We start from the raw sequence: 25,096 nt of genomic DNA, 5'->3' as shown, positions 1-25,096 counted from the left end.
AATGCGAGCAAATCTAAAATGAGTATTCTGGCTATTTAAAATTCATCTGTTTTAACACCGATATTTTTAAGAAATCTGACTAGGCATGGGACGATAAACATTTTCAAGGTTTACCGAGGTTTGGAAATGTAAAGGTTTTAAAACCGCCAATCTTTTCTGTAATGCCACTCCTATTGGTATATGTTTTATTTACATGTTTTTTAATTTAATTTTTTAGGACAACAGTATATCCAGCAGAAAAGTAAAGTAAAGAAATCAGTGTTTTTGAAACTAATGAAGACAGCAGAAGTCAATGATTCATTTGATTTATTTAGCCTGACACGTTTACTGCTCCAAAATATCATAAATCTATTAAAAATACAATATATTGTGTTTAAATGGGGGAAAAAGAGTTTTAGTTTTTTAGCCAGACATTTTAAACGAATATATTTTAGAGCAGTGAGTACAATACCGTGATAGTGTAAAACCATGATACAGTATTTTACCTGCCCATGCCCAAATTATTGTTCCTCGTCTGTTATTGATCTGCCTAATAAAAGAGAATTCTTGATTTATGAGATTTAATGTAGGCTTTTATACACTTATTCAAATCTGATGAGTTGCTGTGTTTTTATCCAAATATTTATGCGCTTAAATAATTTATGTGCGTTTTATATCTCCCCGAATTAACTGTGTGTTCCTGTAAGTCTATGAGCTGAGATGAGGAAACTCCTCCGCGAGTAAATATCCAATCACTATGCTCTAAAGTTAGGGGGCGCTTGACCATTATTTCACACTTTAACATTGTGAAGTGAGGCTGAGGCAACAGTACAAGGAAGCGCCGGCGTCTTTTAAATCTGCGGTGTGAGGACATTTGCTGGTAAGCATAATGCCAATAAAAGAAAAAAACGATGAACAAATGTTTAATTAAGTACAAATATGTTTATTTGAAATGGCCAATTTATCTTAACTTCACATGTATGTTTACTTTCAAAGAGTGGGATTTTATGTGTTCCCCAGTTTGTATGGGCTACCAGCAGCTGTGAGATTTCAGTGTTAATTTTTTTTTTATACAATACACTAGAAACTAGTGTACTTTTCTTGGCTTTTAAGTAAAATAAGCAAAATGGGTATAATAATAAATCGTTTTTTCCCCCTCCTTAACCTCTTACTGTTCCTATTGCCTATATAATAAAAAAAAGCCATGAGAACCGAACCAAACCGAAAACCGTGTTGAAAAACCGAGGTATGTATTGAACCGTGGTCTAACTGTATCCTTGCATCCCTAGTGTGTAGTTATTTTAAAGTTTTACCCAAAATCATCCATTTCGGATAAACTGACGCCAAATGTCAAAAAGCAAAATGGAATTTGCTGCTGTTTGAGCAAATTATTTGGTAAATGTGTCTCCATCGTAAATAATGCTATTTTTTTATTATCGGATAAAAAGTTTAGCCTACTAAGAAGGGTTTTTGTGCCCATTTTCAAAATATAGGCACATCTTGGCGTTTCTATTAGGCTGTTTTATTTGTCATATTCAAAATTGGTAGATGAAAACAGCTAAGCTTGGTCTTGCTTGATGCATGAGAACCAGTTAGGTTACATCTTGCATCACAAAAGTTTCTACAAGACAAATGAGGTTTGCTCTTTCCAGCTATCTAATCAATGGTCTCAATTTTAATTCCTGGAGGGCCGCAGCTCTGCACAGTTTAGCTCTAACCAGCTCCAACTCACACCTGCGTAATAGTGTCTAGTAGTCTTTTGATTAGATGGATCAGCTGTTTGATTAGGGTTGGAGCAAAACTGCAGAGACGCAGCCCTCCAGGAATTGAGTTTAAGACCTAATCCAATCTAACAATATAATCAATCCCAGCAAAATCCTATTCCAATTAAAGGTTGCTTCTTCTCCTTGGAGAAAAACATGTACTGTAATGGACCTGGCTGAGGTCACTAAGTTACACTGTTAACAATTTCCTGTAGAATCTACAGTAAGTTACTGGAAGCTGTTCACCAGTTACATACTGTAAATCAGTTACAGCAAAAATACTGTATTTATTACACTTTGCACCATTTATCTTGCTGTATATGTGTTTACAGAATTGTAGAGTTTGTATATTACTATAAAATATACAATCATTTTCATAATACATTTTTCAAATACAGTAACATACTGCATGACAACGGTGTCATTCACAAAAATGGCTAACATGGTAAGTTTTGTAGACTGACCCACAGGCTGAAAACATGGAGATTAATGAGGTAAAGGTCTGTCTTATTGATGAATGTCTACACGATGATCTTTCTAGCTGTTTGATTTTTGTTGCAACTTCAAAGGGCTTCTCTGACCACGAAGGTCTGTGTTGATGTTTGTCTTATATCTGACTTTGGAGCAGATTGGATCAGGCTAACCAATAAGAGCTCTTATTTACTTATTTAGGCTATTATTTTTCATAAAATATACATTTTGGTGTACTAATGTTGTACTTTTAAAGTTATTTTGTTAGATTAGCTCCAGATTTGGCTTCAGTACTGACTAATCTAATGTATATGCACAAATATAATAAAGCTTATAGAAAATATTCATTTAAATGGGAGATTTTGGGTGAAGTCCTGTATGTTGAGCACTGTATGAGCTTGTCCAGCACCACATTACAACATCCCATAATGAAAATACCCATTTCAAAGTCATCCAATCAATCTTTCTTTCTCAGAATAAATCGGCGTTACACAACATTTACCTAAAACCTCTGCGTGTAAATGAGACAGGAAATGACATGATCGCAGGAGGGCTGTGTTCTGACAAGAAAGTTGTGTGCGCTGCTTTAAAAGCAATCCCAGACAATCTTTTCACACTACCAATTACCATACCGACTAAATATTTCTCAGGTGTCTGTGCTTTTCTTATAGTGCGTTCCAAAAGGGATATATCGCCCTCCGATGGGCACTTTGGGGTGGAAACAATCATGGCCGCTGAATTGAAGTTTTTTTTTACTCAATGATTTTTAAATTTTATTTAAACTTCAAATAACAAACAGGCATTTTCAACTTCCATTGTTAAACATATATAACATTATAACCAAGCAGCATATAATAAACAAAACAGTACAAACTAATAATAACATAAATCTTAAATAATATAAAAGGAAATACATTACATTCAGGGGGATCAGTCCATATGTTGACAAAAGCTTAGAGAGCTTTAAGGCACCTTTTGTTTTTACCCATTTTATAGATTTATATAAAATATTGAATTCATTTTTAAATGCTTTAAAACAAGGAGAAACTTTAACAAATCTACATTTTTGAATATAAATTTCGCTACAATCAACATATTATTACACAGAAATTCAATTTCCTTGTTTTTCATAAAAATGCCAAATTTCACAACGTGACAGTCAAACGCAGGTATTACATTTTTGGTCATCAACCACTCATACAATCTGTCCCAAAATGATTTGACAATGGAACAATTATAAAAAAAAAAGATGTTCCTGGGATTTAATATCTTTCAAGCAAAAAATACAAGCATTACTGTCTAAATTAAATCTTATTCTAAGAAATTCGTTACATGGATAGATGTCATTAATTGTTTTGAAATGTACTTCTTTCATTTTAGGTAACAAGGGAAATGACAGGTATCTTTCAATAGTGTTTGCTTTAGAAAATCTCTCAGATAAGACTTTTCTTTTAACAGTAAGAGCAAAATATTCTTTTGTCAGTAGTGATCTCAAGACCTTGTTGTTACATTTAATATCCAAAAATAAATAATTATTTATAAACAAATCATCTAGTGTATGTATTACAGAAGAGTATTTCACTATACCTTTAATTAAATTCCTCAAAGCTACAGGAAAAGCTTTGACAACTAAAGAGAATTCTCTATATGCACAATTAAAATTTAATTTAACTTAAAATGATCATAACTCAACATATTACCATCATCATCCATTAAAGCCGCTGAATTGAAGTGTCATTCCTAAACAGAAGTGCTCAAAAGTAGTCCTTCTGAATTGAAGCATCTCAAAAGTTACAACAAATGGAGACTTCTGGACTCCCATGATCTTTTGTGCATAGATATCAGTGTGGAACAGCATGTTTCATAATGTTTCAGCATGTAAGGTAATATCCCTATGCCCTAATCCAGGGGTTCCCAAACTTTTCAGCCCGTGACCACCAAAATAACAATGCCAGTGACTCACGACCCCCAATGTCCTCAGAGGCGGTTATATAAAACTGGCACACATCGGCGCACACATACCAATAGGCCCAGGTCTATTAATCAATACATTTTGGAGAGCATCCTCCATGTTCAGTTGTGGCCTGTTTTTTTTTTTATGTGCGTGAGTGCCGTAAAAGTGTCAGAAAGTTTAATCTGATGCCATAAAATCAATGTGCTGTGTCACCCAGGGGTCCAACAAAAAAAAAAAAATTTAAAGGCCTACGGCTTTTTAATTAGGCTGGCTTGTGTAGCAAGCCAGACTATTGTTATTATTTTTCTTCTGACACTAAAAAACAAAACGCATCTCCTCCTAGAGCTTTCGAGCTATGACCACCAAACTCGCACCAGACCTCCAAACTGGTCTAACTCGAGTTGCTATATCTTTTCCAACTGATCTGACTTTCAGTTTTCCGGAAAACATCCCGGGACCGTCGGAAAAATCCCATTGACTTAACATTGGACCAAACTTTGTGACCTCATAACTCTGCATCAGACTGTCACACAGACTTATAACTGGTCTCATTTAACTCAGACTACCTAACTGCCAATTACTGATGAGCTTTTAACTTTCTGGCCATGCCCTAGCAACCACTTTTGGGACCCTAGAAACTGTCCAATGGACTTCCACTGCAAAAACTGTCATTGACTCAACATTGGATCAAACTTTGTTAGCTCATAACTCTGCATCAGAGTGTCATACAGACTAATGGCTAAGCTCATGTCACTCAGACTACCAAACTGCCAATAACTGATGAGCTTTTAACTTAGCCACTCCCTAACAACCAGATACTGCCCCCTAGCAACTGTCCCATAGACTGCCATTATAGAGGCTCAGATACTGCAGTGTTAAAGAGACATGGGGGTTGTTTTTAACTGTTTATACTGGCAAGAAGCTTTGATACATCATCAGTCTAAGCTGTCAATCAACTCCATAGCAACAAAGCAGACTAACCTAGCAATGATATAACAGCAGCTGTATCTCAGCATCAGAACATCGTAGAGAAGCGGGGGTTGGCTTGTTTGACTCATGCTAGCATACCATAAATTAGCTTATATAAAATAGCTTATCTATCTATCTATCTATCTATCTATCTATCTATCTATCTATCTATCTATCTATCTATCTATCTATCTATCTATCTATCTATCTATCTATCTATCTATCTATCTATCTATCTATCTATCTATCTATCTATCTATCTATCTATCTATCTATCTATCTATCTATCTATCTATCTATCTATCTATCTATCTATCTATCTTTTTTTCAAACTGTTTTGAACTAAATAAACTATACCAGCAGGCTTTGTCAAGCCAGCCTCAAAGTTTGTCTCGATGAACTTTAATGTTGTTGTTTTTTTATGTAGCTATTAGCTACTAATTTTCTTCTGTAGGTTATAAAAAAATATGGTCATTCTAATAGTTTGATTAAATGAATTAGATTTTTTTTTTACATATGACACTAGAACAGGGTTTCTCAACCACTTTCCTGGAGTACCATCAACACTGCATGTTTTGGATGTCTCCTTTGCCTGTCACACCCATTACAGTTCTTTCAGTCTATGCTAATAAGCTGATAATCTGAATCAGGTGTGTTTTGTTAAGGAGACATGGAATTTGCAGAGCTGGTGGTCCTCTGGGAACGTGGTTGAGAAACACTGCACCAGAGACTCTACTTTGTTTCAAATTTAACCCAATCTTTTATTTTGAATGTAATGAAATGCTGAAATGTCAGAAATGTGGTCTGGTCTTCATCGCAGGGGTCTTTTCGTGGTGGTTTATCCTCGTCGCCCCAGAGATCGAGCGCATCTCCCCGTCGCCGCCCAGATGAGAACGCGGTCATGCACTTTCTCAGAACCATTGTTCGTATTTCTCTCTTTCTTCTCTTTCTCTTTATCCCATCTTCCATAGAATTAACGATTTTTTTTGATGACTCTCATTGTAGTTTCCCTTTTTCTCTAATTAGGTTTCTCCCTCTACCCCCAAATCTAGGGTAAGTCTCAATCTTTTGACCTTAAAATAATTCGATAAAAATGACCAACGTTTATTTGCTGACTCAAATTCTTAATCCCATTGCGTAATGAATCCCATGCTTTTGTCACATATGCACTGTTGTCCATGAGAGAACTCATGATTGTGTCAAGTAAGTCTTCCACAAGTAAGAAATGCCGTCTTCTAACCACACGCGACCAAACATGACATCATCTCTCGTGATCTGTTCATTTACTCTCGTCGCCATGATCTCCGGGTATTTTAACTCATTTTGGGATCACGGGGATGGTAAAAATATGCTGGACACTCTCAGTGCTTCCAGGAGAGGTCAAGGTTGGATGAGATGCTAGATAAGGGCTTACGCTCTGCCCGCGTCACAGTAGCTCAAAACACTGGAAATACAATAGCTAATATTTTAGCTGTGTGAAGTATCTCCTGTGAAGCAAGCGAGCGCATTACGCTCCCACACATCATTTACCTGTGTTGTGGCTCCTTGTAGGCTACGCATAGGCCTAATATACGGGTATAAGCTCCACTGTGCGGGATTCAGAGAGCAGATATTTGTAATTGCGCGACTTTGTAGAGACAGAAATCACATGCAGTTGTGTAAATAAGATATTAGCTTGTTTATTAAAAGAAGTTGTGATCTGATGCTGTATATAAAATATAATTAACTTGACTTTAAGGGGGGCGGGGAAAGGCGTTGGGAGGGCAGGGCCCCCACTTACATAATGGTAGGGGAAACACTGAATAGTACAGCAATAAACGTCATGTGAAATGGTATTAAGCTTACATTGGTGGAACTGAACACTGAATAAAGCACATAATCTGTACCTGAGGTGACATTGTTTTTGCGGTTGTTTTGCTGTGACGTCGTAGAAATAAAAGCTGTTTCTAAAATAGAAATTTCACACGTAGCCATCGCAAATGGTTAGGACAACTTGTTTTGCGGTGCATGTAGTTAGGCGTTACAGAGCTTCTTGCATATATGCAGTGCTCAGTAATTGAGTACACACCCCATTGTGAAAATGAATATTTTTCTCTATTTATCAGTGAATATTAGGAATGTTTTTCAGTGCATTTAAACAAAACAGATTTATTAAACTGATATATTTATTAAAATAATATTTTAGTCATCGAACATATTGAGAAGTTAAAAGATAATACAATTAAATTCAAGCAAAATATTGCAAAGAAAGTTACAACCTAAAAATGTCAACTATTTTTTTTCTTGCTTCTCTTGATTTTTCCTCTTTTTAGTAGACAAATCTTTTTATTGAACTTTTAACAGAGCAACTCAAACATATACAAGAACAAGGTACATAAAAAAGGAAACAAATACAAGGTGAAATAATATGAATTAAAAAGAAAAAAGGTAAACGGTACAAAAAAATAATAATAAATAAATTAAATAAATAAATAAAATCAAATAAATAAATAAATAAAAATGGGTTTTGGGGGGGGGGGGGGCACATTTCAAGTATTTGGGATAAATCTGTTCTCAAAATATGACAGGAAGGGTCTCCAAACTTTGAAGAATCTATTATTTGAGCCCTGGGTGCTATATTTGAGTTTTTCGAGCTTTAGATACGCCATGACATTTTCTACCCATTTAGTATGTGTTGGTGGTTTAGTTGACTTCCACTGCAAAAGAATAAGTCTTCGGGCCAGCAAAGTAGAGAACGCTAGTGCATTTAATTGACCTGCTGGTAGTGTAAGATTTTCAGGTGTCGCACCAAATATTGCCATTACTGGATCTGGTTGTATCTCCTTTTCACATATATAAGAGAAAGTCTCAAACACCGCAGTCCAAAATGGTCTTAGGGATGGACATGTCCAGAACATATGACCTAAGGTGGCCTCGTCTCTGTGGCACCTAGAGCATGTTGGGTCAATTTCTGGAAATATTCTGGACAATTTGCTTTTAGAAAAGTGCAGCCTATGAATTATCTTAAATTGTAATAAACCGTGTTTGACACAAATAGATGTTGAGTGAATTTGCTTAATTGTTGATTGCCAGACTGACTCTGGAACTATATTTCCTAAGTCATCTTGTCACTGTTTCTTTAGAAAATCTATAGATGGTGCAGCTGCTCTTTGAATCAGACTGTATATTTTTGATATCAGACCACCCTCAGATGCATTTAGATCAAAGATCTCCTCAATCCAGCTACTTATGGGAGGGGCTGAAAGTGTATTAAAATACCTTTTTACTAGACTTCTTACCTGAAGATATCTGAAGAAATGTGATTTAGGAATATCCAATTCTTTAGTCATATGTTCGAATGACATAAAATGACTTCCTTGAAAAAAGTCCCTTGCATATCTGAGTCCCTTTCCAAACCAGATCTGAAAAGCATGATCAATTAAGGATGGTGGAAATAATGCATTGGAAGTAATGGGTAATAAAGAAAGTGCTTGTTTCTGCTTAAAATGCATCCTAAACTGAGCCCATATCTTTATTAAACCACTGACTATAGGATTGTTTGGCAGATATTTTCTATTAAGTGGTAGTGGGGCACAAAGCATTGAAAACAGAGAAACTGTCCCACAGGATGCCTGCTCCATCTCTACCCACTCAGGTTCATTCTCCTGATTTTCATGATCTGTCAGATAAACAATTTTTTCAATGTTACATGACCAATAGTAATACATAAAGTTGGGCAACGCCAGTCCCCCAACTTCTTTCTGCCTTTCTAAAAATGCTTTCCTAATTCGTGGAATGCTTTTATTCCATATAAAAGAAGACACCTGTTTATCCAGCTCCTTAAAGAAGGATTTAGGAATGAATACTGGGACATTTTGAAACAAAAACAAGAACCTTGGCAAAATAGACATCTTAACCGCATTAATTCTGCCTGCAAGAGAGATAGGCAATAAAGACCATCGGTTTAAATCTTGTTTTGTTTTTTCCATCACTGCATGATTTTTCCTCTTTTTAAAATGTATATTTAATATTTTTTATAACAGATCAATTTGAATGTACTAGTTTTTGGGTCGTTATCATAAGGTATTTTGTTAGATAAGCTTCAGATTTGACTTTAGTACTGACTAATCTAAAGTATATGCATAAATAAAACATTGTAAATCTTCCTATTAAAAATAGGAATTTAAAAGAGATTTGTGCAACACTTGGGCATACACACGTGCAAAATATTCCTCAAACTAAATAAAAACGTACCAATAAACATCCTCCTCAGTTATCAAGCTTGAGGTTTGGGTTAATAATCTAGTTATTCCAATGTTTAATTCTGGACATGGGCTTGAAATTAAACATTTAAATCAATGTAATAGTTCAATCATTGAAGGAGGTAAACCAGTTTGAAATGCTCTTCTAAAATGAGCATTTTGTTTAAACAGGCTCTTGTGTGTAGGTTCAGTCATTTCACTTTTATGGCAAGGAATAGGCTCGTCATTGCCTTTATAGTAAAATAACTGGACATAAACATGGGAGGCTGAGAAAATGCTCTTTTCAGAAGATTTCAGATGACACTTTCAGATGAAGAGATTTTAGGCATTTTAGCAAATGAGCAGTCTTAAATGATTTATTTTTTCATTATACACTTTTAAAATCACCTCATTCTCAAATGATAAATTGAATTCACTTTTGTCATTTGAGAATGAGGTGATTTTAATGGAAAAAGCAGTATAATATGTAACTTTGACAATTTCTTCAGTTCAAATCAATTCACATTTGTTTGTACTGTATAGCGCTTTTCATAATTATTGTTGTTCTAAAAGCAGCTTTACAAAACATGCACATTATTCAGTCAAAATGTATAAAAGATGAATCACTCTCTGGCCGTTTGAGATTTTGGTAGGATACAGCGATTATGATCATGATTCTTTGGTATTATTGGGTATGATTTTTCATATTTCAGGATTGATTACCTGTGCATATAATAGAGGATTTGTACTTGAAATTAATGATGCATGACATCAGACTTATAATATTGACCTGCTTTGCTTTTCATTCATGTGGTTCCATTTAATGATCCTTTATAATTTCAATTTCTCCATTTATAATTTGATTTAATTCATAATTGATCTTCTTCAGTCTTCATTGAAACAGGAAATCTTAATTAACCTATCTTTACATAGCAATAAATCTATAGGCAATGTTGTATTTCTACATCTGATCTTATTATCATCTACTTATAATAATTACTTATTATAATTTCTTTTTGGTGATGCAGTGGCACAGTAGGTAGTGCTGTTGACTCACAGCAAGAAGGTCGCTGGGTCGAACCCCGGCTCAGTTGGCATTTCTGTGTGGAGTTTGCATGTTCTCCCTGCCTTCGTGTGGGTTTCCTCCGGGTGCTCCGGTTTTCCCCACAGTCCAAAGACATGCGGTGAGATGAGTGTGTGTGTGAATGTGTGTGTGGATGTTTCCCAGAGATGGGTTGCGGCTGGAAGGGCATCCGCTGTGTAAAAACTTACTGGATAAGTTGGCGGTTCATTTCGCTGTGGCGATCCCGGATTAATAAAGGGACTAAGCCGACTAGAAAATGAATGAATGAATAATTTCTTTTTTATTTTTAGACATACATTATGTGATGTTTTGTAAACAAATTTCGGGAGGAACACGCGCAGAAGTTTCAGTATCGAATACGTCATCGACAATTATCCCATTATCAAATCAGTTCATGAACAAACCCCTATATATACACCAAAGCTGTCTTACCTGCAGCATCTCATGAATTTAGCATCCCTCCACCACCCCGTCACCTCACCTCTTGCATTGCATTCCCGGGGGGAGGGTTCTGGGGCCGGGCTAGATACTTCGCTCAAATCCCAACTCCTCTTTTTCCTGACAAGGGGGTTAACTTGAGTTGGGGTGACTCCCCAAGCTCAGAGCCCTCTCCCCGGACAGCACGCCAAACACGCCTGATACTTAAACGAATGCAAGTGTGAACTTGAGAAGAAAGTATTTCAAAGATCGTCTTGTCTTTTGTTTCTCCTTGTTTGTTTATTAATTGACACATTAAGTCCTGGTTTGGTTTGCATTCACACAGTTATTTTGAAGACCAAAACAACATGCGATTTAATCCCATTCAAGTTTTTGTTTTTGAAATATAACGTAAGATTTATTTTGGACATGCACAAAAAGTTGGCAATTCTGGAATCACCGATGTGTTGAACTGTAATCTGCAACACTGTGACTGCAGGACAAGGACAAAATCTGACCTTTTTTTATGAGCACATCTTGAGACACTGTGCCCAGTGTTTGGTCAATTGTTCATATTTCAGTTGAACGACACCAGATTCACTTTGGAAATGGACAGAGATCAATGTGTTTAGATGTCTTGAATAAGCATTCGCCGAACATAAAATAAAGTACAAAGCAATAGAAGCAAACATCCAAGTATGAACTCATAAACAACTACAGTATCCCATAACCCTGTGTTTCATCAACAGAGAGAGCAGAAATCACAGAGCTCCACTAAAGGACAAAAGGGACGTGGAGAGAGTCAAGGCACCCTAACTCGGATCTTCAAAATGGTAACTATTAAAAAAACTAACTTTTGAAACTGTAAATAAAATAAAAAAATAAATAAAAAAGGCAGTGATTTTAATGGTAAAACAAGTAAAAGTGCTCCTGTAGAAATCTGTAATAACAGTGAGTTTGCTTAATATATACAGTGAATAACCAAAAATATTGACTTTTTCCACAATCCCCCTTGCGACACTCTACTTTTTAGGCTTTTTTGTTGACAATATGTTTCTTTATAGCTTTTTTCCCATCAGTTATGCACATTAGAGTTAAAATGTTGCTAATAAATAATGTTTATTTCGTTATTTTAATGTTATGTCTGTTACCATGATAGTGTTTTGTAGTGTTGTGTGAATGACACTGCAGGGTTCAACGCTAAGGATTTTTTTTACTGGTCTGATCGGGCCAGTGGTTCAGATTTTTACTTGCCCTGCCAAAATTTTTACTGGCCCCACCAAAAAAAAGCAAAGAAAGGGAAGTTAATAGCTATTTTTTAGATACATATTATAAATAATGTGTCAAAAATAAAGGCTGTGAATCTAGAATTTAAAAAAAAAAATTGTAAATAAAAGTGTTATGCAAACAAAAAGAGCAGTATGGAAAATGTGGAGGTATTTGAAATTATTTAACAAAGGGTGACTGACTTGTCAAACTGACGGCAAACTGTGTTTTTTTTTTTGCATTGTTCACACGTAAATTTCTACTTCCAAGACGTTAGAAACAGATATGTTCTTTTAGCCTTAGAATTTGATGTTGCCGCCATGTTGCCATATCTTCGCTGTAATGGTTGTTACCAGGTTACAGAAAAAAATAGAATTCTCAATCAAATAAGAGTGACCAGAAAGCAATATGGTGTTTACGACATCACAGAGAAGGAAGTGTTTAAATACTTAAAAGCACAAGGTCTTGATAAATAGTCACAGACAAATTAAATGTTAGTGACAAGGCAGCACTGTCCCAATCGGGCCAGTAATGATCCGGTCTACTGCAACAATAAGTGGCAGTCCTTATTGTTGACTGAATGCCTTCTATTTATTAAAATCAGTATGTTTCTTTGCTTTTGGGAAAAGTTATCTGATAACAACAACATTTATTAATAAAGCACATTTACCCAGCTGAAAAAAAACAGCTTAAACCAGCCTGGGGTGCTGGTTTTAGAGGGGTTTTGGTCATTTCCAAGCTGGTTTCCAGCTATTTCCAGCCTGGTCTTAGATGGTGAGGCTGGGAGATGACAAGTTAAAACCAGCTTGACTAGCCTAACCTGGAGTCCAGCCAAATCCAGCTAAGACCAGGCTGGTCAAGCTGGTTTTATCTGGTCATTTTAGCTGGTTACCAGCTAAGACCAGCCTGGAAATGGCCAAAACCTCTCTAAAACCAGGCTGGTCAAACAGCTAAACCCAGCCAACCAGCTTAGGTTGTTTTAAGCAGTTTTTTTCAGCAGGGTAAACACAATTAAATTGATCCAAAGTGATGTACAAATGTACAAACAGATCTATAAAACCACCACGGTATCTACACACATGTAAAAGCTAAAGAATAAAAACAGTGTTTAAGTCTAGATTAAAAAATGTCCAGAGATATATGACCATCTCAGTTATATGGTTGTGTTTTGTCTGTGTAACAAAAGGATATGATGTGTAGATGTTGCACTTGCAAACATTGGTGTATTAATGTTGGGATTGAATGAAATGCGGTTGTTTTCTGTTAAAATGATAATAGTTTTTTTTTGTTTTGTATCATATTTTAAACGGTAAAATACTGGCAACCACAACTGCTGGTTTATTACCTTGTATTCAACAGATATTTTCATTCAGTAACAGTCAGTCATTTTTACCTCATGCTCGTCTCTTTTTCAGGGAGGAAGCCAGTCTGCTTCATCTTCCAAGCGTTGAAACCCGCCTTTACCCATCAAGAAAAAGAGGAGAAAGACAAAAGATGAATGAAAAAGTTATCTTTCTAATACAGTAACAACGACTCAAAATAAGCTTTTGCTTTGATATGGTAGAATACAATCTGTGTCTCTTGAATTATTCCCGTGTGGTCTCGTCAAACTGGCCTTTGTCTATAATCTTGTCTCGTCTGTCATGTCAACTATGTATGGAATCAAAAATGTTGTGTATTAAATCTCAAATGTGCTTTTGTGTAAACCCAAAGAACACTCTTTCCTTTACAGAGTGATGGGGTTTGCGAGGACGTGCTCTGCATCGCATAATTCATTAAACTCATCATGTACATGCTGACGCATCAACAGACAGATCTAGAGTTTTCTAATGAATTTAGTAAGTGTGTATTACTGCCCTTCATTTGTGCATTGACTGATTCTGTGCTCTTTGCTCATCATAGTCTGAACCTTCACTTCTATTCATATAAAACAAATGGGAAAAAGGGTTCTTATTTAACTAAAAACACTTCGTATTTATGTTTGTATCTGCTAATTATTGCAGACAATTAAAAATGTAAAACGTTGTCGTGCTGTGTTTCTGTGTCGTGCTGTGTTTTGAAATTATTTCAGATGCAAGGTAGAAGGAATGAAAGGTTTGGTTCACCACAAAATTAATTTGTTATTAGTTACTCACCCTCATGTTGTTCCAAGCTCCTGAGCGATTCATTCATCTTCGTAACTTTGTAAGTCTCGATATCTGCTGCGACATTCAGATGGTAGGGTCAGAATTTGGCATCAACAACATGAAAGCATGAATCCATGCTGCCTTGTATCAACGGTTCATTCTGGTGGTGGTGGTGTAATGACGTGGGGGATCTTTTCTTGGCATACTTTGGGCCCATTAGTACCACTTGAACATTGTGTCAACAACCCAGCCTACCTAAGTATTGTTGCTGACCATGTCCATCCCTTTATGACCACAGTGTACTCATCTTCTGATGGCTACTTCCAGCAGGATAAAGCACCATGTCATAAAGCGCAAGTCATCTCAGACTGGTTTCTTGAACATGACAATGAGATCACTGTACTCAAATGGCCTCCACAGTCACCAGAACTCAATCCAATAGCAGTGGCGTAGCGGACAGGCCTGCAGGGCACGCACTGCGGGGGGGCCCCGTGTGATTAGGGGGCCCCACGTCGTCGCGATTTTCAATAATTGAAAATCCGGCAACCGCAATAATCAAACTCTTGGGAACAACTGTGGTCGGAACCAAAGTTCACAGGTCTGTGTTCTCTGAACTCCTCTCAAGCGGTGGACTACTTCATTCTGATTGCTTCCCGCCAAACCTCGTCATAGCTCATACCATAAAGTTGACTTGATTTCAACTCTCCTCAACGGCCACACAGGAGAAGACGCGCTGCGCTGTTCCTCGCCACCGGTTCTCATTAAAACTGAATGACTTTTGGCTACTTTGACGCTCTCGCCGCTTTCGGTTTGTGATCGCTCCTCAGTTTGTGAAGGCTTCCCCGAGATGTCGCTCCACTCCGCCCCCTTTTCCACTCCTCAGTTTGTGATCGCTCCTTAGTTTGTGATCGCTCTTCAGTTTGTGAAGGCTTCCCCGCGTTGTCGCTCCACCCCGCCTCCATTCCCCGCTCCTCAATTTGTGATCGCTTCCCCGCGTTGTTCCCCCTTCCAACTGGGGGCCCCGTCAGTGATCCCTGCTGGGGGGCCTCCGCATTTTGCGCTACGCCACTGTCCAATAGAGCAGTGGTTCTCAAACAGTGGTACATTGGCTTACTTGTAATGGTAAGCAGAGGAATCACTGAGAAATGAAACAAAAAATTAAACAATTCTAATTAATTGCTGTGTATGATAACACTGATGTGATAAGCATTGGCTGTTCTCTAAGACCTACGATCAAATCGCTGTGCTTAAAATGTTTACTTTAGTGCATCGCGTCATCAGCTGCTAAACATCAATCCAATTGGTGCAGAACTAGACAACGAGGTGCGTGGGACTTGAAGAGCAGACATGCGCTGAAGCAGTGGCCTCCAACCCTCAGGCCACAGACCGGCGCCAGTCTGTAGATCAATTGGTACCGGGCCGCACAAAAGATCATGAATTATTTCCATTTTATTTATTATGCGAGTCTGAACGATCATTAATTTTGGAAATTCTTTCATTTTGAAAAATGACCGTATCCTCTTGTTACATCTCGGTCACTTGAGTGCCAAAAATTAACCCACAGGCTAGCAAAATGAGTAAGAACTGCCAACAAATGGATCCGCAACCCAATTGTCAACAAATCAGGTAAATCCAGCACGTATGTGCAAGAAGAAGATCAACTGCTATAGATCGCGAAGGATGGTGGCTGTTTTCATATTGTGTCATTTCCACGCGCAGTTCGTTATTGATAATGAAGGCGCAAGCAGCATGATGCGCTTGCGTATTCCAGGCGCTCCCAGTTAAAAACATAACTTTTCAGAATACCGCACCGCAAGACACGTGACAAGAACCGACTGATCAGCTTCATATTTTGAATGGAATATGATTTTGGTCGACTAATTATCTCAGACAAACACAGATCACCCAAACACTGCAGTGCTTTTTAATTTTTTCCAAGAATAAAACTAGTATCAGAGAGCAGCAAAGTTTTGTTGGCTTGACATCCTCTGAGGAAAAAATGGTTTCCCTAGCAATCTACATACAAGTTAATGTTTAGATTTCAAAAAGTTGTCATATGTACATGCAACATACATTTCAAAATGTATCAAAAATTGTATAAATATGAATATGACTGCCTCATTTTGAACTGTGCAGTGCTGTAGCTGCTTAATTTGGTACTTGGTGAAACAGTTTGAGAACCACTGCAATAGAGCATCTTTGGGATGTGGTGGAACGGGAGATTCACATCATGGATGCGCAGCCAACAAAACTGCAGCAACTGCGTGATGCGATCATGTCAATGTGGAGCAAAACCTCTGAGGAATATTTCCAGTGCCTTGTTGAATCTATGCCACGAAGGCAAAAGTGGGTCCAAGTACTAGTAAGGTGTACCTAATAAAGTGGCCAGTTAGTGTACATGGGATGGTACAAATTTAGTCTTCTATTATAATTTTCATCAGTGACTGAATGAGGAATATTTTCAAAGTTCTGTGTCTGTGCTTATTCGTATGCCCCGTAAAAAAAAAACAATCTGCTCATATAAACAAAACTAAAGGCTATAGTTGCAGAAAAAAGAGAAACGTTCTGAGAAAGAACAGAACATTTATTCTTAAATATTTTGCATATTACAAAAAAATGTGCCAAAACCGGCTCATACCTATAAAACAGATTCATCATATATCCAAGATTACGGGCATCTAATAAGCAGTTCTACAGCTTTAATCAATTGATTTATACAGTCTGACATACTGACAACGGCAGACAGCAATGTCTAGATAGGTGCTTTAGTTAAACCACAGATAGAGAAACAAACGAAAACTATACACTGTCTCTTTCATTACACACTTACAATCTTCACTTTAGCAGAGTCGAGTATGGCTCTATCGAAAAAATCTTTAACTTAAAAAAAAAAGCGCATTTAAAAGCTGAACTTGCAAACGTCAAGTTCTGTCTTCCACCGGGTTATGTGTAGTTCATTAAGCAATAGAAAACATTCACATTAATGCATGACTTTGAATGCAAGTCAAGAAGAGTAAACAACTAAAGTAACTGGCAATGCTCATGTCAAACAATCAGCCAATGTTAAGCGAAGGTGTTCATGGGAAGACTGTGGGAATGCGGCACTGCCAGTCTCCTGAAGACTCCTGTCCAACCTCCTCCAGATCCAGGCCCGAGCGAGACCCTCTGCCCTCCTGGGATGAAGCTTGCTGGGAATCGGAGTCAGAATCATGGTCCAGCACCACTTCGACTTCCTCTGTTTTTCCTGTCGATGGATACACAAAAGCAGAAAACATTCATAGAGTTGACTATGACGTCAATTTGTATGCAAAAACCCGGAAGCGAGTTAGCATTTTAGCAGTTCCGATTCCCTCGTCCCAAAGTCGATGGGTTTTTTTCAATGGGATTTCAGTTAAATCGCTTAAATAAGGTCTGTGGCAAACACAAACTCAAGATACTTTAACGTTTTACTCTACGACATAAAACACATCAGTTACAGCACACTCTTGATTTATTAAATCGGTTATGCTTCTTTAAAAGGACGGTTGCTATCAAGTTGCCAAATGGGACGACAGGCGGTGTCTGAGACATACACATCATCAAGCTGAACTGGTCTGGAGTGCAGCCCGCCTGCGTTAGGCATTTGGATTTGTCTGTTATTTAAGTATTTTCATGAATAGTATTTCCTAGCTTGTAGTATTTTTCTAATTAGGAATTTACATTGTGTGTTGATAATTCCTTCACTTGTAAGGCTGTCGAGACTCATTCATTTGTTGTATGATTACTGTAATGGACTCCTCACTGGTCTTCCTAAAAAGACAGTCAGACAGTTGCAGCTCATCCAGAATGCTGCAGCCAGAATTCTGACCAGAACCAGAAAATCAGAGCACATCACACCTGTCCTCAGGTCTTTACACTGGCTGCCAGTTACATTCAGAATAGCTTTTAAAGTATTGTACCTGGTCTATAAATCACTAAATGGCCTAGGACCTAAATACATCACAGATATGCTCACTGAATACAAACCTAACAGATCACTCAGATCTTTACGATCATATAAACTAGAAGTTCCAAGAGTTCAGTCAAAGCAGGGTGAATCAGCTTTCAGCCACTACGCCCCTTGCTGCTGGAATCAGCTTCCAGAAATGATCAGATGTGCTCCAACATTAGGCACATTCAAATCAAGACTGAAAACACATCTGTTTAGCTGTGCCTTTACTGAATGAGCACTGTGCTGCGTCCGACAGATTGCACTATTATGTTTTTCTCTTCTTCTTCATTCTTTTATCACATTTTACCTGTTTTTGTGTTTTTACTCATTTTTATTATTTGTTTTTATTGTTATTTTACTTGTTTCTTTTATTCTTGTTTATGTAAAGCACTTTAAATTGCCACTGTGTATGAAATGTGCTATATAAATAAACTTGCCTTGCCTTGCTGATCATTTATTTTGATTCAACAATATTATGAAGATACTGCTCACCAGTGCAGCCTGTCTCTGTCCTGCTCTCAGTAATGCAAACGTGTGAATAAATGTGTACAAATACATACATATTAACTCATTTTAATGTGATCGAGGGATTTTTCGTCGTTTTTTCTTCATCTAAACACATTTAACTCTGTCATAACTGCAATATTTACACTCCTCCCTAAAATGTACAGCATATGTGACTGTATGAGCTGCTTTTCGCTGTACTTCGTGACTAAATAGAATATTGCATGTTGTTCTGTGTCCATGATGGAACTTGCAGGCATTTGATAGACTTGTCCCTCAAGCCTCATTTCTGTCATCTATTAAAAACCACTTAAACTCTGCTGCTATTTGGGGATTTTTGCCTGGATTTTGCCTACCCAAATTTAAATCCACATGCAGAGGTGTAAATGCAAAAATTTGGTATCATTTTAAAGAAAACCCTTTGAATTTTCATAAAACACTATTGAAAGTGTTTAAAATATCTGTATATGTCGTCTGTGTTATAATAAACACCTAAAAAAAAGAGGCGCTTTTTGTATTTTTTTTATAAACTCAAATTTGAAAGTGTACTTTTTAGGTTCTGTGTGGTCTAGCGTGCTGTAATTAATTTTGGTGGTTCCTGCACATGTCTGTAATCATGGGAAAAAAGAAAAATGTCTCTACCATAAACTATGCAAAAGTTATTGTATTCCAACTGATGAGAGGTGCTGTACAAGCCACAGGGACCGATCCTTGTTTTCATATTTCACTATTCTTTTGTTTGATCAAACATAATTCACTGTGTTTGGACCACATCAGACATATAAAAGGATTACTTATGCACATCACCTCAAAAAAAGAGGAGAATAGTCCTGAAGCGCACAGCATAAGGTAAGAGATGACAGCTGTCTGTGCTATCTGGGGCTGCTTATTGATCATGAATGTATTGTTTACATTTCTGCGCCATGGAAACACCACAATTCATTCAACAACTGTTTGGCATATGAATATAATTCAGTAAAAAGAAAGCTAGAACTGTATGAGCACCGGCAAGAGCTTTCATTTGAGCAATAACTTGTACATGTGTCATATAAAAAAATATGAAAATGAACCAATGTAAAATACCTAGTTCGGGTATCCAAAATACTGTGTATTTAAGTGTAAATAACTTTTATACAGTAGAATAAAAACCAAAGTGATGCATATGTGCATAAAATATAGATTCAACACTTTCAAACGACACCACTTACGGGGGTCTGGTGCAACACTAGCCCTTTAAATCTGAAAGCGAAAGTCGATGACGTCTCGGACCCGGTACCGGGTCCGCAGAGTTTAAGTGGTTAAGCAGGCTGTGTGCACACGAGCGATACACTTATTTAAATATGTCTTATGATAATACTATATAGGCACATTTATACAATTTTAAAACTTTTACAACAACCGTAAAGCAAAACAGAAGGATTTCCCACTTAAAAACGCTACAAAGGGCACATAAGTCTGTGTGTTTTTGTTTATTTCTTTGTTTATAATATGTAGCCTGGATTATAATATAGTAAACAGAGAGATTAACTCTTTGTCATGGACTATATTACTAAAAATAAGCTAGAAAAGTTGTCTGTATAGCAGGGTGATGCTGAAGTCACAGACGAGTGCCCCGAGAGCACTGTAGTCCGTTTATAGCCTAATGTTAGCTTTTCAGTTCTTGCCTTTGCATTTAAAATCTAAAAGTGCTGAAAGTTGTATTTTCGTGTGAGGATTATCCCGCTGGACAAAACGTGTAAGTGTAATGAACAGTGTTTGAACACAGAGCTTATTATTCACAATCTTTGAAAAGCCTATGGGGAAATCCTATAGGGATTTTATCGAGGAAACCGGTTTTATGCTAGCAGCTGATTAGCCTACAAAGTGACGTCATAGTTCCTCCACTCAATTGTTGTTTATATCTACAGTTTTCACAGTATTTCCTACAATATTTTTTCTTCTGGAGAAAGTCTCATTTGTTTTATTTTGGCTAGAATAAAAGCAGTTTTTAAATTTTTGAAAAGATATTTTAAGGTCAAAATTATTAGGCCCTTTAAGCATTTTTTTCCAAATGTCTACAGAACAAACCAGTATTACACAAAAACTTGCCTAGTTAACCTAATTAACCTAGTTAAGCCTTTAAATGTCACTTTAAGCTGTATAGAAGTGTCTTGAAAAATATCGAGTTAAATATTATTTACTGTCATCATGTCAAAGATAAAATAAATCAGTTATTAGAAATGAGCTATTTAAACTATTATGTTTAGAAATGTGTTAAAAAAATCTCTCTGTTAAACAAAAATCGGAGAAGAAATATACAGGGAGGGCTAATAATTCAGAAGGGCTACAAATTCTGACATCAACTGCACATTTACTGTAGTGTGTACACAAGAGGATAAAGCAACAAGAAAAAGGACAACTAAAGATGCTCTACACATACCCAGTTTGCTGGAGGACGGCAGAAACCCATGAGATCTCTTCATGTGCAGCTTCATGTTGCTCTTCTGTGTGAAGCTAATAGTGCACACTTCACATCTGTAGGGCTTCTCGCCTGTGTGTTTGACTCGGTGCACCTGCAGAGCACTTTTCTGATTGAAGGCTTTGTCACACAGCGGACACTTGAACGGCCGCTCGCCTGAAACGGACCAAACAATTTAAAAAAATTCTCCATAATCATTAGTAAAAGTTTACTTAAAGTATGTTTAACGTATGGATGCTACATTAAAAAGTTGATGAATTCACAATAATTCAAAATCAGAGTCTTTAATGCACTTATTTAAAGTTTATAAACCCATATCTAATGCACAAAGTGCCTCAGAAAACATTATTGATCATTTTAAAGGGATAGTTCACACTAAAATGAAGACTCTGTCGTCAATTACTCACCCTCTACTTGTTTCAAACCTTTATGAGTTTCTTTCTTTCGCTGAACACAAAAGATAATGTTTTGAAGAATGCTGCAAACCTGTCACCATACACACCGTTTACAGGAAGCTCACGTGCTCAGCATACTATATCAGTTCAGTGTGCTCACCATGTTACATAGCCACAGCCATGTCACCCTGCAGCCCAAGACTCATTGAAGCTAAGCAGGGCTGAGCCTGGTCAGTACCTGGATGGGAGACCACATGGGAAAACTAGGTTGCTGTTGGAAGCAATAATATCCAGTACTGGCAATCTGGCACACACAATCTAGGCAAACCATATATGGTTACGACGGATGATAATGTTATTAACGTCTTTTTGAACATCGTCATCGATATATTTTGATATATGTTTAATAAATATTGTACACAATAAACAATAGTGTTTACTTTATTTCACAAATATTGCGATCGAGGCGGGTGAGTGGGGAGCATTGTTTCCGATCGCCATTCAATATAATGGACTGAACATTTTTTAATCAGTCATTATAGCTGATCAGTCATTATTATCTGACAATAATATGGCAGATACTCATTTGCTGGCCTTGCTGAACGATCTAATTTGGAGAGGTTTAATTTATATAATGGATTCATTTATAATGAAGGAAATATTAGCAAGTTAATATAGGCAATAATACATTTGCACTGTATTCATATTTTACTCAAGCGATTTAATAGTGTTTATTTGCTTTATTTTCTAATAACTTTTTAATGAATGATTTCCCACATGTAATACTGTTGTAATTTATAGTAAGCAATATAGGCTATTGTTTTTAAAACAAAATTGAATTAATAATACAAAAATAATAAGTAAATACAAAATAATAAGTAAATATATAATCAGTTTATAACTATATATATTGTTTAAATAATTAACTATAGTAGGCTAATTTATTTTAACGTGACACATTATTGTTTGCTTTTTATATTTCACAACAAAGTGATTTTAACGAAGTATGATGAGATTAAGATCCTGAATTAGTTTATTACACTTAATCCTACAATTAGACAGTCTGTTATGCTTTCTTTGTTTATGTGATTACATGAATAAAGTCATAAGTGTCTTTAACCAATTACTGCAGAGATGTTAAAAAGATTGTTACGATATAATAATAATAATAATGACTGAAATGGGAAACCATACTTGTGAAATTCAATAGGTGGTGACAATGCTAGTTAGTTAGTTACCACATATGGCAGGGGTGGGCAAACTCGGTCATGGAGGGCCGGTGTCATGCACAGTTTAGCTCCAACCCTAATCAAACACACCTGCTTTTAGATTTCTTGTGATCTTAAAGACACTGATTAGCCTGTTCAGGTGTGTTTGACTAGTGTTGGAACAAAACTCTGCAGGGACACCGGCCCTCGAGGATCAAGTTTGCCCATCCCTGACATATGTTTTGCCTAAATCGTGTGTGCTAGATTGTGTGTGCCTAAAACGAGTGTGGTTCTGCGGTTCTGCAGCTGGATATATCTCGTTGGAAGTGGGGTTAATAAGGCCAGCGGAGGGCGCTCAACCTGCGGTCTGTGTCAGTCCTAATGCCCCAGTAAAAGTGAAGGGACACTATACTGTCAGTGAGCGCCGTCTTTCGGATGAGACGTTAAACCGTGGTCCTGACTCTCTGTGGTCATTAAAAATCTCATGGCACTTCTTGTTAAGAGTAGGGGTGTAACCCTGATGTCCTGGCCCTTACAATCAAGCCTCCCAATTATCCCCATCCACCGAAATGGCTGTATCACTGTCTCTCCACTCCCCCAATAGCTGGTGTGTGGTGAGCGCACTGGCGCCGTTGTCCTGTGGCTGCTGTCGCATCATCCAAGTGAATGCTGCACACTGGTGGTGGTGTGAAGAGACCCCCCTCATGATTGTGAAGCACTTTGGGTGTACGGCCATACACAAAAAATGCACTATATAAATACACATTACATTACATTACATAACTGCCCCCTGCTGGCCATGTATTTTTTGAGTTAGACCATGTTGTGGTTTCAAGCACTTTACTGCGGAGATGTGCGATTTCTCTTTAAAACACTCGCACGTTCCAAGTAGCCATAATTGTATGGAAGCCAACGGTTCCAGCTTTCTTCAAAGCATCTTCTTTGGTGTTCGGCGGAAGACACTTGAGGGTGAGTAAATAATGAGTACATTTTAATTGCTGGGTGAACTATCCCTTTAATTAATGAGCACCATGCAGTCTGATTACTGACTTGCAGTCTTACTGAATTTAATGGTATGTGAAACTTTCATTAGAAGTGTTAGAAAGTTCATCAATAATAACAGGATATTAGCATAGTAGTGTGCTGAACAGAAATCTTTATATGTTGGACAATGAGAGGACAGTAATGAACAAAGATGTGGAGAGAGATGTGCTTTACCTGTGTGTGTGCGATTGTGTCTCTCTAACTGGCTGGGTTTAGCGAAGGCTTTGTCACAGTTTGGGCATTTGAACATTCTGGGCTTGGAATTGACTTTGGGGCCCTTCTTATGAACATACTCGTGCTCCTGAAAGAGAGTTAGGGTAATTAGGCAAGTCATTGTAACAATGGTTTGTTCTGTAGAAAAATCGTAAAAAACAAATAGCTTGAAGGGGCTAATAATTTTGACCTTAAAATGGTGTTAAAAAATTTTAAAACTGCTTTTATTCCAGTCAGAATAAAACAAATAAGTTTTCTTTCAGAAGAAAAAATATTATAAGAAATACTGCAAAAAACTTGCCCTGTTAAACATCATTTGGGAAATTTTAGAAAAAAAAAATAAAAACAGGAGGACTTATAATAATAATTTTGACTTCAACTGTGTGTTATACAATGTAGGTCGTGTCAAAAAAATCTTATAGGAATACTGCAACTTTTTTTTTGGAAATGGGCTCAAATTACAAGTCATCTTGAACAGCTGAGTTTTACTTTTTTTATCCATTCAGCTGACAGAGCACTTTTAGCTTAGCTTAGCATAAATCATTGAATCCGATTAGACTGTTAGCATCTTACTCGCAGAGTCTTATAAGAATCAGCCTTGTACGCTTAACTGAACGAGGATCACCAAACATTTGAAATTCTTGGGTGACTATTTGGCTATTTTTGACTGGGCATTGGGCTAGTTTTGTTGTAAAAACCTGGCAACCCTGGACCACACTGCAACATGCAAATGGCGATTTTAAAAAAAGTATCCACTTTGCAGAGCATTTACTAAAAGATATGTTTTCAATGCCTAAAATCATAGACTCAATGTGAACAGAAGGCCAAGACAGAGAGAAAAATAGGCATTTTTAAATGAAAACTTAAGTGTGGTTATGGCAACTTTGCTGTGGGTTAGAGCAATGTTTCCCAACCCTGTTCATGGAGGCACACCAACAGTACATATTTTGGATGATTCCCTTATTGACCCATTCATTTCAGGTTTTAGAGTCTCTTCTAATGTACTGATGAGTTGATTCAGGTGTGTTTGATTAGAAAGAGGTAGAAAATGTGTA

The 25,096-nt window shown here is 37.0% G+C and overlaps 2 protein-coding genes across 4 annotated transcripts in view; one reads left to right on the top strand and one right to left on the bottom strand.

Moving 5' to 3' along the window:
- Nucleotides 1-14,148, top strand: part of mbpb (myelin basic protein b) — a 45,649-nt gene extending 31,501 nt beyond the window's left edge. The window contains 4 exon segments of one of the 2 annotated variants that reach the window (NM_001271460.2): nucleotides 5,957-6,058; nucleotides 6,163-6,189; nucleotides 11,607-11,690; nucleotides 13,539-14,148. In NM_001271460.2, the coding sequence (NP_001258389.1) occupies nucleotides 5,957-6,058; nucleotides 6,163-6,189; nucleotides 11,607-11,690; nucleotides 13,539-13,574 (249 nt within the window). In that variant the 3' untranslated portion in view covers nucleotides 13,575-14,148. 2 annotated transcript variants of the gene reach the window in all.
- A 2,667-nt stretch (nucleotides 14,149-16,815) lies between these two features.
- Nucleotides 16,816-25,096, bottom strand: part of znf236 (zinc finger protein 236) — a 72,910-nt gene continuing 64,629 nt past the window's right edge. For both annotated transcript variants that reach the window (XM_087286188.1, NM_001442776.1), the window contains 3 exon segments: nucleotides 24,003-24,129; nucleotides 21,143-21,337; nucleotides 16,816-17,493 (listed from right to left, as the gene is read on the bottom strand). In XM_087286188.1, the coding sequence (XP_087142314.1) occupies nucleotides 17,327-17,493; nucleotides 21,143-21,337; nucleotides 24,003-24,129 (489 nt within the window). In that variant the 3' untranslated portion in view covers nucleotides 16,816-17,326.

The sequence above is a fragment of the Danio rerio genome, chromosome 16 (genome assembly GCF_052040795.2).
Source record: "Danio rerio strain M-AB ecotype USA chromosome 16, GRCz13ab, whole genome shotgun sequence".
Taxonomy (NCBI): domain Eukaryota; kingdom Metazoa; phylum Chordata; class Actinopteri; order Cypriniformes; family Danionidae; genus Danio; species Danio rerio.
Note: the sequence above shows the minus strand (reverse complement) of the source record. Positions and strands in the feature narration are given on the sequence as shown.